Source organism: Coloeus monedula, assembly GCF_965178545.1.
Source record: "Coloeus monedula genome assembly, chromosome: 6".
Taxonomy (NCBI): Eukaryota; Metazoa; Chordata; class Aves; order Passeriformes; family Corvidae; genus Coloeus; species Coloeus monedula.
The window spans coordinates 49,534,953-49,558,354 of NC_138786.1; the positions used below are offsets into that span (position 1 = coordinate 49,534,953).

The 23,402-nt window shown below is 37.7% G+C and overlaps 1 protein-coding gene across 2 annotated transcripts in view; it reads left to right on the forward strand.

Annotated features, from left to right (window-relative positions):
- UNC79 (unc-79 homolog, NALCN channel complex subunit) overlaps positions 1-23,198 on the forward strand; it is a gene marked incomplete at both ends in the record, with an annotated part of 106,084 nt that extends 82,886 nt beyond the window's left edge. For both annotated transcript variants that reach the window (XM_082282942.1, XM_082282943.1), the window contains 9 exons: positions 2,063-2,167; positions 5,932-6,009; positions 8,493-8,582; positions 11,966-12,141; positions 13,712-13,898; positions 15,272-15,469; positions 17,718-17,795; positions 22,259-22,300; positions 22,998-23,198. In XM_082282942.1, the coding sequence (XP_082139068.1) occupies positions 2,063-2,167; positions 5,932-6,009; positions 8,493-8,582; positions 11,966-12,141; positions 13,712-13,898; positions 15,272-15,469; positions 17,718-17,795; positions 22,259-22,300; positions 22,998-23,198 (1,155 nt within the window). The remainder of the gene's footprint in view (positions 1-2,062; positions 2,168-5,931; positions 6,010-8,492; positions 8,583-11,965; positions 12,142-13,711; positions 13,899-15,271; positions 15,470-17,717; positions 17,796-22,258; positions 22,301-22,997) is intronic.
- Positions 23,199-23,402: the final 204 nt, after the last annotated feature.

The following is a 23,402-nucleotide window of genomic DNA, read 5'->3' on the forward strand; positions in this document are numbered from 1 at the left end:
GATCTCAAGAATGATCAAATAGTTAGGTGAGTTCCACATACAGAGCAACTAAGTCAGAGCTCCTCAATCTGAAAGTGCAACAACTGGTGAGAATGTGAGAGACGTCTGCAAGGTCACAAGTGATCCAGACAGGGATGGGTAATTCATTCCTTCCCAGTGGAAAGAACATACTAAGTTTATAGGAACTAATCAAAGCAAGTAAAGGGAAGTGATTCTTCAACAGTTTGTGACTCCTTACCAAGTACCATTTGTGCTAAAGGTTGACATGAGTCCCAGAGGTCAATGGACAGTTACATGGAAGAGAAATATATTGAGAGTCATGAATTATACAGAAACCATGCTGAGCTCAGAAGTTCCCTGAGCTGAAAATAGTTGATAAAATTACACATGCTTGCCTTGTTCTTATTCTTCCTTTTGCTTCTGCTCATGGCCTTGTTGGAGATAAGTTACTGAAGATATTTGTTCTCATCTGACCTCTCCTGGATATTATTATATTGTGTAATTTTTATCAGAGCACCACTCATGCATGTGGAATGTGTGACTTTTGAATATTTGTCCCCTCAAGCTGATTTTGGAGTGTTAGCTTCCTGCGAGTTTAGCTGCCTAGACTGCAGCAATGTAGTCAGACAAGGACAAGGACTGCAGTTTGGGACCTGTTCCATCATCTGAATATGTTATCTGTCTGCACACTCCATGTAATTGAAGGGGAAACTAGGAACTTGAAGTACGGTCTCTTGATTCACAGACTGGCATCTAACATCCGTGAAAGACATACCATTCTGTTGTTTTGGCACCTTCTCCCAGATCAAGGCCTGATATTTAAGATCTGTTTTCTTTCAAAGATATATGGGTGCTGTGGCAGACACGCACTGCTGCTGCACGCATTGTTTGACAGTATGCCACACAGGTGGTGTGGTGACCTCAGCTCTCTTAAGAGGAACCCTGGCGACTGCTTGGTCTGCTGCAACCAAAGGTCACTCTTACTTCCAGCTATTCATCTTCTCCTGTGTGCAGCTGGAGGTGGCCTTCAAGTTGTCTCTCACTAACCTCATAAAACTTCTCTGAGGAAGAGACAAATGGTCACATTTTACAGATTTTTGTGGAGAAACTGAGGCCCTGACTGAGTAAAAATTTTCATACATTTAACTTAAGTGAACAGGCAAATGTATGAGGATACTAAGTTTTAGATCTTAAGCACACTTTAGATATGCTCTTCTTATTAGACAATTTATTTCGTCTCTAGTGGTTGTCTGAAATAGAGCATGGTGCTCTTGCTGATCAAAATTCTTGAGTTGCTGTGGTCAGTAGCAGGTTCTATGTTTTTATCTTATTGTCTACAGTCAGAGAATGACAAAGTAAGATGTATAACAAGCCCATCTTATCTCTTGTACCTCCTTGCTGACTCAGCCCTACAACTCTGTTCTTAGACTTCTGCATGCTAATCTCCACTGGCTGATTTCCCCCTATGTTTTAAAGTGTTTCTGTTGTAGCAGCTGTGGCCAAGACTGTTTTTATTGTGGAAGTGGAAAAGTACTGCCAGTCTAATGAGTGGAAATAGATAGTCCAAGCAGCTATAGTGCAGGCACTCATTTTTTAAAGGGGGAAAACAACAGAAAAAGAATATGGTGAAATGTAGACTGTTTTTGGCAGGTTCAGTGAAAGAATAATGCTAAATACCACACCAGTTTTATTCTCCTGTGTCATTTCTTACTGCTTTCCCCTTTTCTCTTTGTATGGGACCACTTAATAAAAGCTATGTTTGCATGCCTGGACTTTATAACTATTTTATAAAATCTACCTGTATCTCATGTGTGAAATATTAAATCTCGGATATAATTTCTGATAAAACACGAAAGGAAGATCACCTTCATTGATGTCTGTTCGGTTAAGTCTGTAGAATTATATAAATGATGAGTGGTGATATCTTTTTCTTAAGACAGGAGAAACCAGTACACTTTTGTAACTTTGTTATTCTTAAACTTAGATAAAATGTATCTTTATGGTTTAGTAGTGGCTGTCAGTGAATTTCAGGACATTGACAATTCTGTATTTTTTGTTGTAGGAAAGGGACAAATTCTACTTGACACGCTGTGTTATATTGGAGTTACTGCAAGCACTCAAGTTAAAGTCACCCTTACCAGACATGAATCTGCTGCTGTTGGTGCAGGTACAGGAGATTCTGATGTAATTTTCATACTGGTCCTATCTTGGCCCAACTTCAGGAGTGGGGCAGAGCAGAAGAACTAAGTCCGGCATGGTTACAGAAAGTACCAGCAATGTCGGTGAAAGAAGAACTTTCTGAATCCAAATCCAATTGCATTTGTATGCATTGGTGCATACATTTAGGCTCCTACATTAAAATTTAATGTTGGAATCCAAATTTCTCATAATGATAATGACCTGTGCATCATTGCTGATGTATTGAAGATCACAGAATATATCTTGAGTTGGAAGGGACCCATAAGGGTTGAGTCCATTGAGTTTTATACCATGTTCTGATGGGGCAGCTGCCCCAGGTGCTGCCTTGTCTTCATATCCTAGCCTCAAACCCTGTCACCAGTTTGTGTGGGAAGGGGTGCTGATCATGGGCCACAGTTCAGTTTCTGGCAGTAAGCTTGTCTGCAGTTCCTGAAGGCCATTTTCTTTTAACCTGTAGTTTCCCAGTAAAGAATACATTGACAATATTTCTGCTGCTTTCATTCTGTGGAGTCAAGCAAGCATTTTCATTGGAAAAATATGAGGAAATAAGATACAGACTTGTGAAAACTTCGGCCTCCAAGAAGGCAAGTGTGGCACAGTTTGGCACCACAAGCCTGTCCCATGAACACAATTTCTTGAAGTCCATCAAATGTCATCACAGGTAGTGGGCTCTCATTGTTTGCAATGAGCTAACAATGATATGTTAGGAACTTAAATTTACAGACTTAAAATTATAGGGGACCAGCATAACAGCACTCCATAAGGTTCAGGTGAGGTGTTTATTACATAGATCCCTCATAATGCTCCCAGCGTCACAGCTCCATTCACTCTTTCCCATCCCATTATGGGTCAAAGCTTCCTATAGCTTACTATGGACTCATTTTCTTTTGAGTATTGGTACATTGCTCATAGTAAGTAAGTCATTGCCAGTTGACACAGAAATAATACTGACTAATAAAATTATATAGAAGTTAGGATAACTCTGAAAACAATTATTATGCCATCAGTGTTAGGGAGAGAAGTTGGGAAGGGAAGAATAACAGATGAGGTTTTTTTTTTTGATGGTAAGGTGTTATTTTTTAAAATCCATTTTAAGCTAAAAAGCACAAGTTTGCCTTTTTTTTTTTTTTTAATTATTATTAAACCCAAACTTCTTTTTTTTCAGTCCCAGTCACTACCATCAAATAACAACCACCAACCTCTTTCTGTCTTACGGCTGCAGTGATGCACCTTGATACCGTGTGCATTGGTTTTTTTGACTTGAACTGACTTTTCCTGTATTACAGAATAAAGCAATTATTCTGCATTAGTCCTGTAGTTCAGTCCTGTGGCTACCCCAACACGTGACAATCCCCTAGTCTAGTCATGCCTGAATTTCTCATTTGAGAATGCAAACAGGCCATGTCAGTTTTGGCAGTGGGATTTAACTGATTAACACTTGTCCTTCATATTGGGTCAATTGCCTGAGAGACCCAGTAAGCAAAACTCTCTCTTACATTACCTTTATCTCATAAAGATAAAATGATAATTGCCTGGGTTTTCCTCCTAGCACTGTTCCCATATGCTGTATTCACTTTGGGATGTATTCATACCTTACACAACAGCATCTAATGTGGATATAAATGTCTTTTATGATGTCTCTCTTTCAGAAGCTGATGAAGTGATTCATATTTCCTGCAATCCAAAGCAGCCAGCTTCTGTTTCTATGCAGTCAGTGGTGGAGAATAGGGGTTGTATTCAGACCATCTGCCGTAGATGCCTACTGGAGGCATGATGACAACTTCTCCCATTGACTGTGCAAATTGGCAGCTCTCAGTAGTATGTGGTCTGAATCATTCAACAGCCTCTGGAATTGCAGTACCATAGTAACCACTAAGCCCATCTCCAGCACCACTGTAATTTAAGAAATCTACCAGTAGCATATGTGTCTTAGTTTTTAAATTTTCTCTGGTGCCATTAACAGAATGAAGGAATTGGTTCACCTCTTTACTACACAAAGCTGCTACAATATTAATTCAGGTTGTATGCTTTTGAATGAATAAAGCCATAGCAGAGTTAACACAGCACCAAACGGAAGTGGTTTTAATTTCCAACAGTCATGTCTCCATGGACATGTTAGCCTGTATGCAAGATTCTATACAGACACTGCACACAGAATACAGAGATTCTGTCAAAATGTTCCAGATAACAAAGGAACTAGGAGCACTTTAATTTAATGATAGATCAGTTGTGGGCTGACTAACAAAGGAGTTCCTAGAAAGGTACATTTGACACCCACGTTTATCCAGATTACATAGTGCCATCAGTGTCACTGGTGACATAAGACTAAGATGAGAGTTAACTTTATCCCACTTTACAAAGAATGAGAATTTTAACCAGATCACTCCAATCTTTGCATAGGTGTCCTAGATGATAAAGAGTACTGAAAGACTGTCTCCTTGATTTGTCCTAGCAAATGAAAGCCATCATGTACATGCTGCTGTTCCATGGGTTTCCATAGGAACTGCTTCTTCACACAGCATTTTGTTTCCCAGTACTTTTCTCTGCTCACATTTCATCAGCACACATCTTCAGGATTTCCATTGACTTCAAATTATACTGATGTCTCTTTAGAATTTGCTTGTTCAGTCAGTCTCTAAGATTCAGTGTACCTGATCTGTTTTGTTGTAAAGCTCGTGGAAATGCAAGAGTGAATTCTAGGGCTGTAAAGGATATTTTGAAATACTTTAATGAAGTGCAGTCAGTCATTGAGAGTACTGCTAACATATATATGCATTAGACAGCCATAAAATATGGTAGTCAATATCTGTCTCAGTTTGTGAAAGTACCATGGTATCAATTAATTTTAATAAGAAGGGAGATTAATGCTTAGACCTTAGTTGACAGTTATTTTCTGTCTGCTCCTTCTTAGAAAGTTACATTGCATCACTATGGACAAAAATTGCTCAAGTGCAAGTACAATGTTAGGACAAGAAGTTGTAGGAACAAGCAAATCATCTGCAGGGTGTCCAGTGCATGATTGAAGTTTATAATGATTAAATAACAGTATTGGCAAGTTTAATGTATGAATGATGTGGACTCGGGAGATTTTAGGTCAAGGGATTTGGAAATAAAAAGAAACAAGAAAAAAGGTGAAATAAAAGCATAAGAAAAGCAATGAGAGAGATTCTACTGTAATAAAATGACACTGGCCCTCTCTCAGAAACAGCTTGTTTATGAAGTATTGTGGCCTGTATTGTGCAGAAGTTATACCACACCATACTAGTTTGTTGTCAGCTTCAAAGCTCTTCATAAAATGCATAATCGTAGAACTTCAGTGAACGTGTTATAATGTCACAGTGAAGAATATGGCATCCTGCCTTACCATTCTCTGTCATGGTTTACTCTATAATGAAAGAGGAACATTTGATATATGGAAGAAATAGCAAATATATATCTTTTTTCATAAAGAAAGTCTGATTTGTTACACAATATTCTTCAAATTACTCCTGCACAGCATATGTGTTAATTAAGCACATTAAAGTCAGATTTTTTTTCATTAAAATTATCTCATTTATAATGGTGAGTTAAGTAGGTTGTTTATAAAGAAAGAGATCTCTGAAGGCAAATTACCATGAATAAAAGCAAGAAGAGATCTGAACTGATTTTAATGAAGTAATGAATTAATTATTAGTGTCTTCAGGTTCCTCAAAAAATAATTAAAAAAATAACTTGTCTTTAATTTCTTCTTAGTTTGTTTGTGCAGATGCTGGAACAAAACTAGCTGAGTCAACAATCTTACATAAACAGATGATTGCCTCAATGCCTGGAGTAAGTACTGGACCAAAGTCCATTTCTTAGTTCTGTTGTTCTGATTTTTTAAAAAATACATCTTATTCAGCTTTCTTTGCTTCATTTTAATTTTCTTTCCTTTTATTTCTCCTCTGGTTGGCAAGATATATTACACGCTGGAGGTTGAGATGCTTCATCCTTTCTATTAATGGTGGAAAAGTTCTGAATTTGATGTTGCTTCCCTTGCTTTCACTGATAACCTTTAGTCATGTAATTGACTTCAGTGGAGCCTGTGCTCAAAAAAAAAATAGAGAGCTGCAATTCTCAGTGGGGAACAGACCAGCTGAATGCATCAAAAAATGGTAGCAGAATGGAAAGCTACAAGCCATTGCCTCCATTCTCACAAAAGATTATCTGATTAAAGAAGGGAGTTAATGGTATTTCTCTGGTAATGTATATAAGTCATTCATTTATATCCTGCTGATGAGTGTAGCTGAATTACAAATACTCCTAATTGCCTGGGCACTGAATATGCACCTGGTGAATATGGGAGGAAGTAGCACAATGGGAGATCTTGACTTGTGACTGAGTACCCAAGCAGATGGAAGGGGGTTAGCCAAGGTTTGCCTCACAGGCTGAGGGAGGAAAACTTGTTTCCCTATGTGTGTCTCAGCTTTAGGGATGACTTAATAGGATCTTTCCCATGTGTCTTCTGAAGTGCGTGATTTTTTAAATGCCAATCTTTAATGATACCTTTCCTCCCAACAGGATATTTTAATTTATACTTGCTTTAAATAGACAGACTAACATTGGTGTTACAAGGTGTGATAGGAACATGATCATTTCAGAAGAAATCACAGAAAATTAGGCTGCCTACTGCTTGCATGAAACAGAATAGGTGGTTGGAGAGAAGTCTTGTGCAACTGAGCATTTATTTTCAGAGACTGGAGTGTAGCATCTTTCATAATTCTGTTATTCAACATTCTAGAAGCCAGGTTGAATCCTTAGTGCACATACACTGGATGGAGGATATACTGACAGGGTTCCCAATGACCATATTTTACTGGTTTTTACTCCGTCATGAGAACTGACAGGAACAACATTTGAAAATCCAGAAGATGGCATAGTTCAACACTGTGTAGACTGATACTAACATACAAAAATAGGGAGTGCCCAGGCCAGTTGTCTAAATATAGAATGCTAGAATATGTTTAAATATAGAATGCTTCAAATTTCAGCCACTAAAACTCGACTCTGGCTTAATAATTTTGTGATTGAAACTATATCTAGTTCATTTGTATACTCAGATAGGATAATCAGCTTCTATGCTTCAAAGTGCAGGTAATTAAAAAGAGGTCAAAGAACAGTAGTTTTCTTCTGTAAACTTTACTGCAATGTTTTGCCCTGAGCCTAGGACTTGGGATAAAGTAGATTTTGGTGGCTTCAAAAAGGTATCTAATTTAATAGTATGATCATTTAGCCTCAAAAGTTAAGCATTTCTTTTACTTGGCTCCTAAGAATGAGACATCCATAGTTCCCCTTGAATTCAGCTAGCATTATCTTCACCTCAGACTATTAACACATAAACAGAGGTTTATGTGATACCTAGTGGGTCAGTCGTATCACCTTCGGAAAGCTTCCCTGCAGGGTTCTGTGATCTGCTCAAAGCCCTTATTTAATCTGACAGCTTTGTTCTGTTGACTGCTTTATGCACCTCAGGCACATCTTCTGAGGGCCAGATTCACATTTGTGACTGTTCTAGGAAAAGGATTATGAAAATTGGTACTGTTCGAATACAGCAAGCACCACATTGAGTCCTTTTGTTCTCCCTTTGAGGTTGCTTTTGCTCTGGCACAGGTGGCTTCTTAATAAGCTTATATCTTTATGATCTAACTGGAGCACTTAATAGCTTAAGTGCCATTAAGATGCTGTATTTTGAATGTTTTTTCTTCAGGAATATACAAGAAATATTCATTAGTTTTTGCAAAAAGGAAAAAACAATGCATTTTAGTAATGTTCATATTAGTGATGTTTACACATAAAATACCTGAAACCAGTTATTTAAACTGTTTTTCCATCGTGATTAATGTGAATATAAGGGCATCTGTGCCTGTGACTGAATTTTGTTTTCTTTGATTGTAACTGATTGGTTCCAATTGCAGAAATGCTCAGCTGCTTGAAAAACTGAGTTGTTCAATTCTCATTGAGTTTTTAAGACTTTGATTCTGGACTGCTGTAAATTTCAGGATGACATGACAAGAATATTCTTGAAAGTTTCATCAGTTAATCTTTTATTGCTGTGACAGATAAAAGTATTTTATGATGCATGAAGAAGCTACAGCAGCTGGGCTATCTTATGCTATAATCAGATAAGAGGACATAATACAGTGAGAAGAAGAACATCAAAGAATACCTATTCCTAATTATTCTAACTAAAAAGTAAAATAAAGAACTTGAGACAGACCAATTGTATTCTGGTGAAGCAAAACCTGGTACTTAAACTTATTTCTTTTATGTTTTAGTGTGGAACAGCAGCAATGGAATGCATGAGGCAGTATGTTGGGGAAGTTCTGGATTTCATTGCAGATATGCATACCTTAACCAAATTGAAGGTTGGTTCTGGGCATACATTGATCTAAAGTATATGACTTTTTTTTAAACAAAAATATGTTTTCTGTAAGGAACCTGCCTGGGAGACACGGTAGGAAGTGTTTGAGGATGACTGACAGGTTTTTCTTCCTTTCTCTTTTAAAAAATTGTTAATACTGTTATAGATTAGAGACTTCTGTGGCAGCAGTAAAAAGTAGCTTATGTGGTGTTGAAATGGAGGCTGATTCAAATATCATCAGCACACAATAAAAATGCGGGCTTGGTTTTTCTGAAATGTTGATCATAAGCAAATGTCATACCAAAGTCACTGTGAGAAGTAGTCGTGTTTAATATAACCCAGGGAAGCATAAAACTCCTTGCCTCTACAAGTAAGTACACTCTTGTGTAGGAAACCTGTGTCTCTTACATACACAGACACTGAAATTAATTGGAAGTTCAGAGGTAATTAAAATGCAGTAATTGGCCTAAAAAAGGGGGGTGTCCTTTTTCTAATGGATGCTGTTGTTTTTACTGTCAGGTTATGTTCTGTTGAGGTGGAGAAAAACCAAATAGCTCTTACCTCTGTAGTCCAAACTGCATTTTGGTTTCTTTATATTAGTTGAATGACAAATTGTTAAGAGTAGTGATAGGAAAATACTTCTGTCAACATAAAATACTTTATTTAGGAATGCATTTCATGAAAAGATCCTAGTAATCATTAGCTGATCAAACCCTAGAATTCCTGCTTCATGTTCCTATTAAATTTCCTACAGAATGGAAATTCTCTAAGATGTTTTGAACAATAAATAGCCTAAGTAACAGAGCTGCTCTGAATTTTATTTATGAAGCAATGAAATCAGAATTTTTACCCCACTAGTTTCTCACACACTCACTTGTTCACAGTCCTCCTGGCTCCTCCACCCCACCTTTGCCCCAGAGGGGACACCTTATTGCAGGTTAATAATACTTACTACAAAAAGAAGAAGAATCCCAGCTAAACTGAAACTTGTATCTTGAAAGTCACTATAACTGTATTTTACTGGATAAAATATCCCTTTTCTTAGGTTCTCACCCTCCTGGCCATGAATTTCTTTGAATTAAAAAAAATAGTCTAAGGGAAGTAGCCTGTTATGCTGGAGTAGAAATTTACTTCAAAGCACAAAGTATTTAATCATTTTAAGTTGAATTGGATTGCCTTCCCACTCTATCCTCTTAAGTTATTCACCTATTTTTCTTAAAGTTCAGAACTGCTTTCAGAATAGGTAGGCAAATGAATCATAAATGAGGCAAGAGATACATCTGGTTTGCTAGTTCCACAGGAAAAAAAAATGAACTTATCTGAAACCAGGAATGGGGAAAATTTGTTTATAAATACTTGCAGGTATCCTCACTCCTGTGTAAAATGTTTCTGTAGAAAACTTTCTGTCATTTGGACTTTTTTCCTTCTGCCCATCTCCCTTGAGCTGTAGTCTGAGTTTTAGAGTTGTTCTTACAGAGCTGAAGTCTGATGATTACTTCTTATGCTCAGCAGGACTATTTATTTTTAAAAAATTTATGAATTGATATAGGTAGAACATGAGCTAAAATTTTGCCCATTTTTTCACTTTCATGTTTTGAAATTCGACAAGAAGCTTCCCAAATAAGTCATCTGCCTATTTAAAACTAAGTCAGAAATTGCATGTTGTTTTGATTTAGCCATGTACTACAGGAATCTGAGGACAAAATTAGCATAATAGGAGAGTCAAATATGACCATAATTTTATGAATTGTAAAGAATAAACTTTTCTGTCTTATAAAATTAAAAGGCAGTTTTTATTTAGCCAGAAATTATTTAACCACTTACTCTGTGGCTTCAACATATTTGAGAAAATATTTGTAAGCATTTCTAAGTTTTACAAATAGTCAGAACTTCAAACAAATTCACAGCATTTAGATTCAAATTCTTGCAAGCTCATTTAGTATATTTCCTTACATTGCTTGGGTTTTATTAACAGCAGTGTTACTCACTAGAAAATGAGTCCTAAGTTCATCCAGTTGTACGATTTCTTATGACAAGTGTGTATTATCAACAGCATCTGGGGTTGATAGCTAGCAAAGAATGCTATATGATTTATATGACCAGTAACAATCCCAACAGCAGAAGTTTAATGTTGGTTTCCAAATTTGGAAATTTCTACTCTCTGTAGGAATTCAGTGAACAGAAATAGTTAAAGTTGTTTATTTATACCTAATGTCATCTTTTGTGTGTCCAATAATAATGTCTGTGAAAGAGGCTAATTATTTTCAGTCCTTTGTGTTAGCAACTACTGAATTATAAAAAAGGTATGAATGTTAATTCTCAAGATAATCACATTTCAGTGTACTGTTTCTGTTCAGTTTATTATGATTTTTTTTTTCTCTTTGCGATAACATTTTAATTGGTAAAGTTTGGCAGGATTTTATTTAGAAAATTCCACCATTTTTGAAGGTTTATAATGTATTTACCTGCATAACTGTCTATCCTTTTTACTTGTCTATATAACAAAGTCATTAGATATTCATGCTGGTACATAGGGGTTTTTTCTCTTGAAAGAGACTTTAAGTAAGTGCAATTTGAGAGTGTAAGTTTCTGGGGTCAGATACTTATCTGTTACAGAAATTCTATTGGTTCACTGATTTTTATCCTGTTATAATAATTGAATAACTGATGACCTGATTTTCTTGTGCGAAGCATATGGCTCTCCTTTTAAGCAAGCAACTGCAGTCAGCCTGTGTTCTGTTATAGTCTAATACCAGAAGGTAATGCAAAGTTAGCTTAATAGAAATGCAGAAGTACCTCAAGAAGCACCAATGAAACATCCCTCAAAGCTGGCAAAGCAGGATAATTAATTGTATTTACAGGCATAAATATTTGCGTGTTTCTTGGTAAGAGGTTTGACCCTTTTTATCACCAGAGCTTAAAGGCATTTGTAACTGAAAGGTGCAATATAGCTGAATAGTGCTGGTGAATAAGTGAGAGCTTCTTTCTGAACGTATAATAGAGTATTGCACATAGCATCTGGGCAGGAAATGCCTTCCATCTTGTTCAATGGTTAGATTCTTTTGTTTTCACCTAAGCTCTCTGGATGTGCAAGCATTAGTTTGTATTTATGAGCTGTTGTACAGCTGCCTGTACATTTTGCCCAATTTATATTTTGTCTGGCCTCTTGAAATTGTGGGTGGGGAAAGATCTGCATCATACAGGTGTTACTCATATAGGGACTGGAGAATTTTTTAAAAATCTATTTCTCAGTTTTGTTTTGTAGACACAGTTAGAGATCCTGAGAAGGAATTGAAGGGGAGTGAAATAGAATATGCTGGTTTTTGGAAGAACTCAGTTCAAGCAAAATACTCTTTTTGGGTAGGAAATCAGATCTTTGCCTTGCAGAGTCACATGAAGACTTGTTCTCAGCCACTGCATGAAGACACATTTGGTGGACATCTGAAAGTTGGTTTAGCTCAGATTGCTGCCATGGAAATCACCCGGGGAAACCACAGGGACAACAAAGCTGTGATCCGATATTTGCCTTGGCTTTACCATCCTCCTTCAGCAATGCAACAAGGGTGAGAACGCTTTTCCACAAAAAGGAATACTAAAATGAGTTAGAAATCATCACAAAATTATGTTTTTATTGCCAGATTCCATAGATAAGACCCACAATAGGGAATGGTGGCAGTGGGACATTGAAACAGCTGCTCAGCAGTTCCGGGATCCTTAACTGAGGAATTTGTCAATGTAATATTTAAAGTACATGCCAAAGGGACAGTGGAGGTAACTCCAGGGGCTTGACTGGAGTAACACTGGAATTTAACTTGATTCTTGGTCTAGATGCAGACAGTGAAAAGCACAGAGGGACTTGATCAGTCCTAGAATTACAGATAATATTCTACGAATTGTAGACAATACAATGGGAAATGGCCTTTGAAATTATGGAGCACAAATGAGTGAGAACTTTAAGTGTAGGCCTACTGATGTGATGATAAAGTTAGATGAGAGAAATCCTGCTCAAGACATGTTTTCTGTCCCTTTTCACTGTGAGAAATCCCTTGTGTTACAGTGACAACAAATGAGATGTTTTGAGTGTAGGCAATTGGACTATGTTTCAACAAACCTGTATTCTTGCCCCAGCTTCGTCCCAGACTGCCTATCCAGGATTTTGGGCACTATGCTGCTTAGGCTCCAGTCCTTTAGATACATCTGCATATGCACTCATGTGGAGCATATCTGCTTTTGGAAATATGGAGTGCTTATCTCCTTGCACTTTAGTTTCTTACATGTTAAAAAAGGAACACATGCTCTGAATTTAAGGTAATGAATTACTTTAAGATCCTATAGGGACTTGTGGAAGAGCATTTTGACAGAGTTTATTAAAAATCAAAAATTAGTGGCATGCCTCTTGTGTAATATGAGTCTTTGACAATGATGTCAAATTAGAAACTAGAAACAGCAGTGAGAGTAGCCTAGTAAATAGTGATTTATTGATGGAAAAAAAATTACTTTTTTACTGTGCCTCTGAATTCAAATGAGTATTTACTCAGAGCTTGGAAGCGGAAAAGGGACAGACAAGATGTCACTAGTAAAGGGCTCTTCCTTTTCAGATTATATAAGCACACTGCTTTGCAATTAGACATTGCAGTAGATGGTGGACAAATACTTAAGTGTCACAACAAAGCATAGTCCCTGCCCTCAAAAACACAATCTAAATGTGCAAAGAGAGGCTCAAGAACACAGAAATTAACTCTGCTTTACCAATGGAGAAGTGGAACACAGTGGAGGTAAGGCTGCTGAGTGGTGTCCAGGGGAGCTGAGAGGAGCATTTCCACTTGGGCAGTCCTTCCCATCTGATGATATCTGTGTAAAAAAATCATTGTATATGGAAGCAATGAAGCTGTGAATGCTTTAACCTTTTATAGAGACTGTTTCTTAGACCCACCAAATATGTTCGATTGGACTTGTATATGGTATGCCAAGGCCACTAAGTTCTGTGTGGTTGGAATCTTCCCAAAGCTGTACCAATGATCTGTGTCTCCAGCACACTGAGACTGCATCTGCCTGATGTGCATAAGGAGACTCCATATTTTGGGGAAAGCCAGAAAACTTAGTATCATTGTAAAATCTGCTCTTTCTTGACAGGCCCAAAGAGTTCATAGAATGTGTCTCACACATTCGTTTGCTGTCCTGGCTACTTCTGGGGTCTCTGACACACAATGTTGTCTGTCCAAATTCTCCATCATCTTGCATGCCTATTCCACTGGATGCAGGTTCACAAATTGCTGACCACCTTATTGTTATTCTGATTGGGTTTCCAGAGCAATCAAAGGTAAGGGATTATGTGTTTTAAGTAGAGATGTGTTATGTACTAGCCTTATTGCAAACATTTATTTTTAGTGAGAAAAAAAGGAGGGGTAAAACCTTAATAAAATCCAGGGCCTAGGGAAAGAAATCTCTGTACAGAGTTTCTTAAATGCATGGAAAACTGATGAAATCAGTACAGTTAATGAGGTTTGGCTATTTCAAAATGTCTGAACACAGGAGTGAGGAAAGAAAAATTGAGTTCCAAATTGAACCTTTAGCAATGGCAGTCTCTGTAGCAAATCTTTCAGAAAGTTATTTATTCAAGTTGTATATTTGCATTGGATAGCATGTAAATAATTATATGATCAAAATCATTACAAACAGTGATGATTCAAGCACAACTTTTTTCTTAAGGTGTTCAGGACCAGAAGAGTTATTACAGATTATAAGACATTTGTGACAGTAGTTTAACACAAATATAGCAGCAGTCTTTGACACCAACCAGGGTTTTATTAGTGACAGAAGCAGAATGATCACACATTTATCTTATACATAAAGTCCTCCTTTCTTTCCCTTCACCAGCACACTGGTGCTTCCCATTCATTTCTTTGGCCTTTTTTTGCTCTTTCAAATACTTCTTTTCAGTTACCAAGCAACCATTGCAATGTTTGGTGCAGTCATACTGCCACAGAGCATGAATCCCTCTTGCACTTGCAAACTGAGAAAACATTTCTGACAAGAAGCATCTTTCTTGTAATGAAGAAGTTAATGTCCAGCAGTCCTGGAGGCTCAGACACTGTGGTATATTACAAGGATTAGCAAAGAACCATGCATGAGTATGCAAAATGAATTCTCATTCCTTGACCATTTCCTTGTGACTATGAGCAGTCCCAGCAAAGCAGAAATGGATGACAGATTAACAGAACAGATGTAGTAAGATCATGCATTTTGTATGATAGCTGTCCTTTTGGTGATCAGAATCTGAATGACTTACCCCAACAGCATTTCTGAAGTGGAGTCACATGCGCCAGAGCCTCCATACCTTCCACAGATTGCTGTGGAGATTTCCATTAAGAAAGTTTCAGAAATAGTCCTGAATTTTCAGAAATAGTCCTGTTTTGCAAAACTAACCTTCTTTTAAAGGGACTGACCTTAGTGCCATGCACTTAGATGGCATGGGAGCATGTTTGCAAATGCAGTTTTTGGTCTGTAAATATAAACCCATTTTTTAAACATGGAGAAGATGTTATCAAGTGTACTTGACTTACTAGTTCCTAATGGGTGGGAAATATGGGAAAAACTGCAGGGTGGGACACATGACAGGGGATGAAAGCCTCCGCACTATATCCCAATACACTTATTTAAATAAACATTTTCTTTTATTTTCTGTTTCTACAGACATCTGTTCTGCACATGTGTTCCCTGTTCCATGCATTTATATTTGCTCAGCTCTGGACAGTGTATTGTGAGCAAACAGCAGTAGCTCCGACAGTCCAGAATCAGAACGAATTTAGCTTTACAGCAATCCTCACAGCCCTGGAGTTCTGGAGCCGAGTGACACCGAGCATCCTCCAGCTAATGGCACATAACAAAGTGGTGAGTCAGGTGCTGCAGACAGATTTAGTACAGATTAAACTCAGAGGAGGCTTGGCTCTGTTTCAGTGGAATACAGCAGACTATGAATAACATCATAAAGCGACTTTGATGCTTTTGAGAAATTAAAGGGATAGCTAATTGTAGTGGTTTAACCTCACAGTGGGCCTGAAACTGGATCTAGCCAGAATCTGCCTGAAACAGCGTTAAGAGCTTGAGTTGCTGCTTGTTGGATTAAGAGCTCTTTGCATCACGTCCCGTTTTATGTATATTCCTGCTCTTAACTGTGGTCTGTTGTTTTATCTGACTCTGCCTTACAGCAGAAATGAACTGTTCTAGGATAATTCTGTGAATATCCATTCGATTATTTTTTACCATGTGATGGTGAAAAATTACACAACTGCTGACAATTGGCCACCCATAATTCACTGGTTACTTATCAGAAATAAGCTACATAAATATCTCTTGAAACATTTTTGAGTAATGAATGACCAGAAGGAGGCATGTCTAGAAATAAGATTTAAAAGGGAAATGTTCACTCTGTCCAAAAATTGTCCATATCATTTGTTTGGAAATAACCTTTAAACATTTGTTTATCCCAACTACTGTCTTCTGTTGGAGCAACTTTGTACAATAAGAACTGAGGGGTTCCAGCAGCCCTCTCATAGCTGCTCTTTGCTTACCCTTGACTACTGATTCTCTGTACCTGCAAGCTTAGGGTTAAGAGCTTGTTTCTGATGGGCAAGACCTACTGTGTTTCCCACATCCGAGATAGTCATGACAGGTCAAAACTTTTGAACTGAGGTGTTCACTAGTAGCTCTGGCTCTGGAGAGCCTGATGTTAGCTTTGAGTGGGAAACATTTTTATACATGGCCCATTACTCTTAAGTCAGGTGCTCTTAAGGTCTGGGTTTTTACGGTTTGATGCTTTCAAGCTTTTCACTTTTGGTTTGTTTGGGTATTCTTTTTTCTTTTTTAAATGTAGACCTGTTATGTGTGTGGAAATTGTTTTATATAGTTCCCCTTTCCCCATGTGAAACATCTTCCATCCTAGGCAGGTATGGACCTTGCCCTTTTAATTGTAATTGCATGGGCTACACTTGAAAGTCTCAACCAGTTACTGTTTCCTGTGTCTTGTCCATATCAAGCAAGGACCACCTATAGCTGTCTTTGGATGATATTTTAGCAGGGTGACATCTAGCAGGGTTCCCAAGCCACAGTGGTTCACAAGCCATTGTTGGGAACAGCAGTTCAGGAAGCTCCATTTGAAGGAACAGGAAGTGTGCATAGCATTCCTAACCAGCCCCTTGTTTAGTCAGACACAAAAGCCTCTTGTCAAGCCTTAGGACAAGAATATGACTGGGAAGCCCCAAGTTCCAATCCTTTTTCTGAAAGTATATCATTATGTAGCTTTAGTGCCACAGTTGTTAAGCTCTCTGCCTCAGCTCTTGCTCTGTGAAATGTAGATAATAATACTTGCCTGTTTCACAGGGGTGTTGTGAGGTTAATTAGTTAGTGTTTGTGAAGCACTTTGAAGATGAAAAGCACAACATAAAAGCTAAGTTTATTATTATCAAGGGGAATTTACATGTAGTTTAGACAGGCACTGTAAATACTCACTGCTGGCTCAGGGTGTTTGTCTTGTACCTGTGAATTTACACAATATAAAACATAAAAAGCTGTCTGCTACCAAATAACTGATATTTGCATCTGTCATAAATTATGATACAAAATGGAAGAATTACAGACTAGCTGTCAGTTAGAAACAATAAATTGTCTTTTGATGGGGGATAAAAAGATGGGTTTTGTGAGTATGTTAATTTTCAAAGGTTCAATAAATAAAGATACCAATTTTTGACACACAGATTGATGAGAATTACACAGCAAAGATATAAAAAACAATTTATGATGTCTGAAAAGAACAAAGCCAAAGGCAACTTGTTTTGACATGTGACAAGTATTAAAATATATCAAGGATTGAAATACTTAACCAATAGATGTTACCACATTGGGGTAAAACTAAATAAAGAAAAATATCCCATATGTGCTCATGTAATATTTGATCTTGTGTGTCAGTGGTTGATAAATGCACACCTAGTGATTCAGTATCCTATCTGGATACCGAATGACCTATCCTAGGTCCTTTGCCTAGCAAATACAGGAAGATTCTTCTTAGAGACTATTGGCTTAGTTTATGACATTGTTATGCTGGACATTAATTTGGTTTTACGCTTGATTTTTCTTTTCCAAGATGGTGGAAATGGTGTGCCTGCATGTGATCAGTTTAATGGAGGCTTTGCAGGAATGCAACTCCACTATCTTTGTAAAGGTAGGCATACCATACCATGACTATTTAGTTAATGAGATTGCCTGACTGTTCTGATTTCTGAAAGTACTGTCCTCTGCTTCCCCTCCCACTCAAAAAAAAGAAAGTAGAAGAAAGTGAAGTTAAATGTTAATACCATGATACAACCTAGCAGAACATACTGAAAAATAAAATCTCTGGTAAGAAGACCAGACCACAGTCTCAAATTCAAGTTCTCCTGATTTTTTTTTTAATGGACATCTACTTCCTCTTTCCACTGTCACTAATGTCAATAATGATCTTATTTCTCTAATAGACACAACTAATGTCACTGACTTTGAGAGCCTCTAGCTATTGCCTGAATTTTCAGCCATTCTGTATCTTTTAATCATCATAGGTCCTTTGCAGATCTCCTCTGTGTTCTGAGCCTCACATTCTTTTAGGTGGATAACAAAAACTTTTTGACACAGTGTTTTTCTTGTTATTATATGCGTATATGTTGTTTCTTTGGAAATCCATATTCAGTCTTCCATGGGTTATCATAGTGTTTGCAGAAGGATTGAGGTAGTCTCACAAGCATAAATCAGTATTACTAGCCTTTTCTATGTTTTCCCAGTGCAAGAGAGTTTCCACAGAAGTAGTTAAGGTTAATATAGTTCTTCTGTTGCTATAAAGGAAATTTCTGACTGTTGCTTTACTCCAGTCTTTTGTGATCAAGCAAGAATTGAAAATAAAGTAGCTAAAATTGAAGGTCTTTATGTCAACTGACATGAAAGCATTCACACTCATTGTGAAAATACAGATTTGTAATGTCTTGATTCACTACAGAAATTCTGTCACTAAGGGATGTTAAAGTGATTATGGCTGTGCCTGAAAGACATATGGACTTCACTTTTAGCCAGTCCAGGATGTTCAGAATTTGACAAAGATGAAGAGTGGCTTTAAAGCTGTGAAAAGAGAGGCCTTTGGGGCCAAATCCCTGTCACAAATCAAATGAATGCTTTCAGAGGGTTATATTTGAGAGTATATATCAATATAATTCTAAGTCAGGTTAAAAGAACATTGTTGTTACCATAAAATCAAGCTCATAAAACTGTGGAACTCTGAGTTAAGGTGCTAAGCTTTCATGTTTAGTGGATAGGAGATGGAAGAGAAGAATCTGGGACCAAATCCCCTTTACTCAGCCCCAAAGTGAAATCCTGCATGAACAATATATCTACATAACAGTACTATAGGATTCATAGTTCCAGGTTACTATTTTTTTTCAGAACTAACTAATTGTAAAAATATTTATTGTAGATGTGAAAAATAAGTGCCATGATTTAGGGAAAGGCTTACTGTGTGTTTGAAGTCCTTCAAAGACACAGGGGTGCAAAGCTTATTTACACAGGAACCAGTGAGTGGCTTCTCTAATTTAAAAAATCAAATTTGAGACTGTCTCTTCTTCAGTGACTGTGACGTAGATCTGAACTTTGTTACTCCTACTTTGTAAGTCTGATGACCATTCTTTGAAAAAGAGTTTACCAGACAGGTTTTAGGTAGCTTGTTTTATTCTAGACAATTTTATCTTGTGTTTTAAAGCACTTCTTTTCTCTTTTATTTAGATATAATTCTTTCAAACAAGGTTTAGTTTTCACTGAAGGAAAGGACAAAGTGTAGTGAGTTCAGTCTTTTTTTATACAGAACATTCTTATTACTCAGAGATTTATTCAGCAAAATTAATAATTCCCAATGAATTTCTCTTAGAACTGAGCACAGTAGCATTGATAAATACTGACCATTTATCATTCTTATAATGATATTTACTGCAGTGTCTTTTATTCCATCTGCGGATTCAGGTGGTTCAAAAGCTTACTTGTTAATGAAGTCATTGCATGATTAAACACACACATGTCTCTAATACACCAAAATGAGAAGGTGGTGCACGTGGCATGATGCCAGGTGGTTTATGGATAGCTATCCTAGATGGCCATTTTATGAATGATAAGTGAGGGGAAAAAAGGGATGACATGAACAGTGCATCTCTCCTTCACTGAGACAAGAGTTTTCTTTATACCTGAGATAAGCACTCCTTCATCTCCTCCTGGTGTTGATGCTGTGAGGTTTCCTCCTCCCAGTACTGTTGGCCTTTGCTATTAAATTAAACTCACACTGAAAGCATTGTCATGTGTTGATTACTTCCCATAGTATTTGAGCCATTTCATATATTCACAGAGGATATTTTTTGGATCTGATATTAGATGATCTTTACCAATCTGGTGTGAAAAACAAAGTTGCTTTCCTATGAAAACATTTCAGCCATTATGCATTTAATTTTTTTTGCTAAGTTTTAGTGAGATGTATGCACACACACACACAGATGCATATATATACACATATGTATTGAATTCATTATATATTCCTCTGAAGGGAAGCATTCTGCTTTAGAAGGGCTTAAATGAAAGTGTTCAATTTTTCTCCTGCTTTTCTATGTCAAAGGAACTGGGAAAGTGGCCATACCAGGATAGGCATTGGTGATGGAGACCAGCTCCTTGCTGATCACATCTTTGACCATCAAATGTATCTCTGAGGAACTTGGGAGCCTACAGTAAAGGCAGGAACAACTCAAGGCCTTTTGCAGAGACCCAAGGGTTTTATGCAGGTCCAGCAGCTGCTGTGTAGCTGTTCTACAGCCTGGTTTCCCTTTAAAAATTGGACTGGAATCAGTATAATTTTGTTGAAAATATAAACTCAAAAAATTTGACAGTGTCTGACAGCACTCTGTTCTTCCAGGTCTTCTTTCTAACTACAGTTTTGTATTCTTCCTTTGTGAAGAAAAGGCTGGCTGAGGATTAGTTAACAAAACTCAAGTGCTTCCATAAAAATGTCTTCTTGTGTGACTTATCTATCTGGCAGCTGTAGCACTAGAGGGCTTGCTTGCTTGTGCCTGCAGTAGAGTGTTTTATTTCTCTAAATATGTCCAGACCCTGGAAGACAGAACTGGTGCTGGAGGACAAAGATCTGTGTCTGACCTTAGACTTGTCTAGAAGAGATATCGATAAAAGCTAGTTTCCATGAGTGCCCTTTACAGTCAGTGGAGATACAGTATTTTTGGACATGATTCATCTTGATCTATTTTAGATACTTGCTTTGGGACAAGATGAACTAGATGTGAAGTGCTTGATTCTCTCAGCTGACTGTAAAAGTTGTCCAGTGAATTGGTTCAGATGCAGAGGGTACCCTAAGTTTTCTACCTGGCTTCCCTTCTTGCTTGATGTACTTCTGACACCAGTCCTGCCACCACTGGCTAACTCCATAGGAGCTTCTTCAGTGCCAGATGAAGTTGTCAGTGATATTTTGTTGATGGCAGTGGGGTGTGGAGCATGGCCTCTCAGACCTGTTCCTTCCTCACCAAAAACACACCTTGGGATTGTGGTCATTGCATCTTATTAAGCACTTCATTAGTGTGAGAGCCCACGGAAGGGTGTACAGAGCCCACATGTCTGCATCTGGCTGCGTTCCAGCTGTTTGGGCATTCATCTGCCTGTAAATGCTGAGGTTTGACTATGGTTCTTCATGTGGTAGACTAAGTAATGAGTCCTGACAGAGCTGCATATGATTCTCCAGCACAAGAGCACTGAAATTGAAACAATTATTGTTCCTTGCACAAGGGAAACAGCACTTTATCTAATGTTGTCAATAGTGATTAGGTTTAACTTGAAGCTCCCTGTAGCATAATTGGCAAATTGCAAATTTTAATGCCATATTTTAGAACAGTAACCTCAGTGGATAAATTAATATTGAAAAACATGAATACTTTTGCTAGAAATGCCTCTCTGGCTTTCATAAGGTTGTCATGTTACACTTCCTCAGAAGTAAAAGTTCCCTGAAGAGCAGGAGTCTGAAATACATATCGCTCCAGTCCAGTCACAGCTGACAGATTTGCAGACCTCCTCACCTTGTCATTCTGGATAGCTTTTACCTGTGCTCCCTGGCCTACAGAATATCTCACATTCTGCAGTGCAGCACTGATGTGACTAATGGCTTATAAAATGTTGATTACCATTTAAATATATGACCTGTTATTAAGAACTACTGCTGCATGGTTTTTTCTCATTTTTTGATGTATACCTCACCATGCAAAATGTTTACTCTATTTACTCCAATATTGCTCACCTGCACATACAAAACACCCTCACAAGGAAAATAAGAAGTTACTTCCTATACTTCCTATAGCAAGTTTAATTCTGTATTCTCATCATTGCCTTAAACAGGATATCAGTAATTGGTACTCATGATCCATCAACCTACTGACAAGGGAACCTGGCTTATTTACATCCGAGAGTTACCTTCTCCAAATACTTTAAATAACCACATTTTCAGATTTGTGGTTCAGACCATGCCAATTCAAATGGCTAAATGCATTAGAGATATCTTTCTCTGTCTCAAAGTAACTGTAGCATGTTTACAGTCACTTGTATAACAACAAAATGCACTTCTTCTTGCAGCTCATACCAATGTGGTTGCCAATGATACAGTCAAACCTAAAGGTAAGTTGTTTCTAGTACCTTATCATTTTAGTCTTAGAGTTGTACATTCCTGTAAATTCTGGAAATAAGATATGATCTGCAAACTCTCTGAAAATAGGTAATTGTAGCATATGCAGATGAGATGTAGGTCTGAAGTGTGAGCATACATAGAGCATCACTGGCTGAGATACTTGCCCTGTAGTCAGTACTGCTCTACTTTTCCCTTCTGGAACACTTTCCTCTAACCAGGGTCTGTGTTGGGGCCTTTCCTCTCTACTTACTGAGATTGGTTGTTCCCTGAGCTGTGGTTTACTTAATGTCTTAGGCTTGAGAGTTCCCTGGCAAATCAGGGTTGGGACTCTTGACTCAGGAGATAGATTTGAGTTCTAAAGATGATATTGTGGGCCTGTTTGCTTGGGTAAAACTATGCCAGCTGGCCCTCTTTGTAAGGGAGAGCAAGGTGGATCAGTGTGGTTTGTGAGTCAAGAGAATTTTGGTGAAGAGAAGAAAAGTTTTGGAGTTGGTCTCAGTATGGAGTTGTGTCTGTAAGCACATATGCCTTCCATGGCAACACCACAGTGCAGGATGTGGAAGATAGAAATTTGACACTGGGGCAGTGTAAGTGTAAGTCCCTGGCCAACAACCTGTACCCTTCAAGTTGTTATATGAATGTATGTGTTAAAGGTAAAAAACTACATGTTTTGCATCATTTCAACAGCATTTATCTGCTGGACTTCAGCTCCGCCTCCAAGCCATCCAGAGCAATGTCAACCATCACAGCCTGAGGATGTTACAGGGGTCAGGACAAATGAACAACAGCTCATCTGTGCTCCGCAAGTGGCTACAGTGTACCCAGTTTAAAATGGCTCAAGTAGAAATTCAGTCATCAGAAGCTGCATCTCAGTTTTATCCTTTATGATTCATGTAATTTGTTCCAAAATATTAGTTTTTTAGCCTAGCAATAACAGGGTTAGAGCTGTAAAAGACCTTTTGTATAAATCAGTATACAGAGTACATACTGTAGCTACACTTTTTAGCCTAGGACAGATTGTGAAAAAGCTTATAATGGGTGAAGCTAAGGGCCTGCTCCTGCCAGTTTATAATTACAGTTACTCAGGATCAA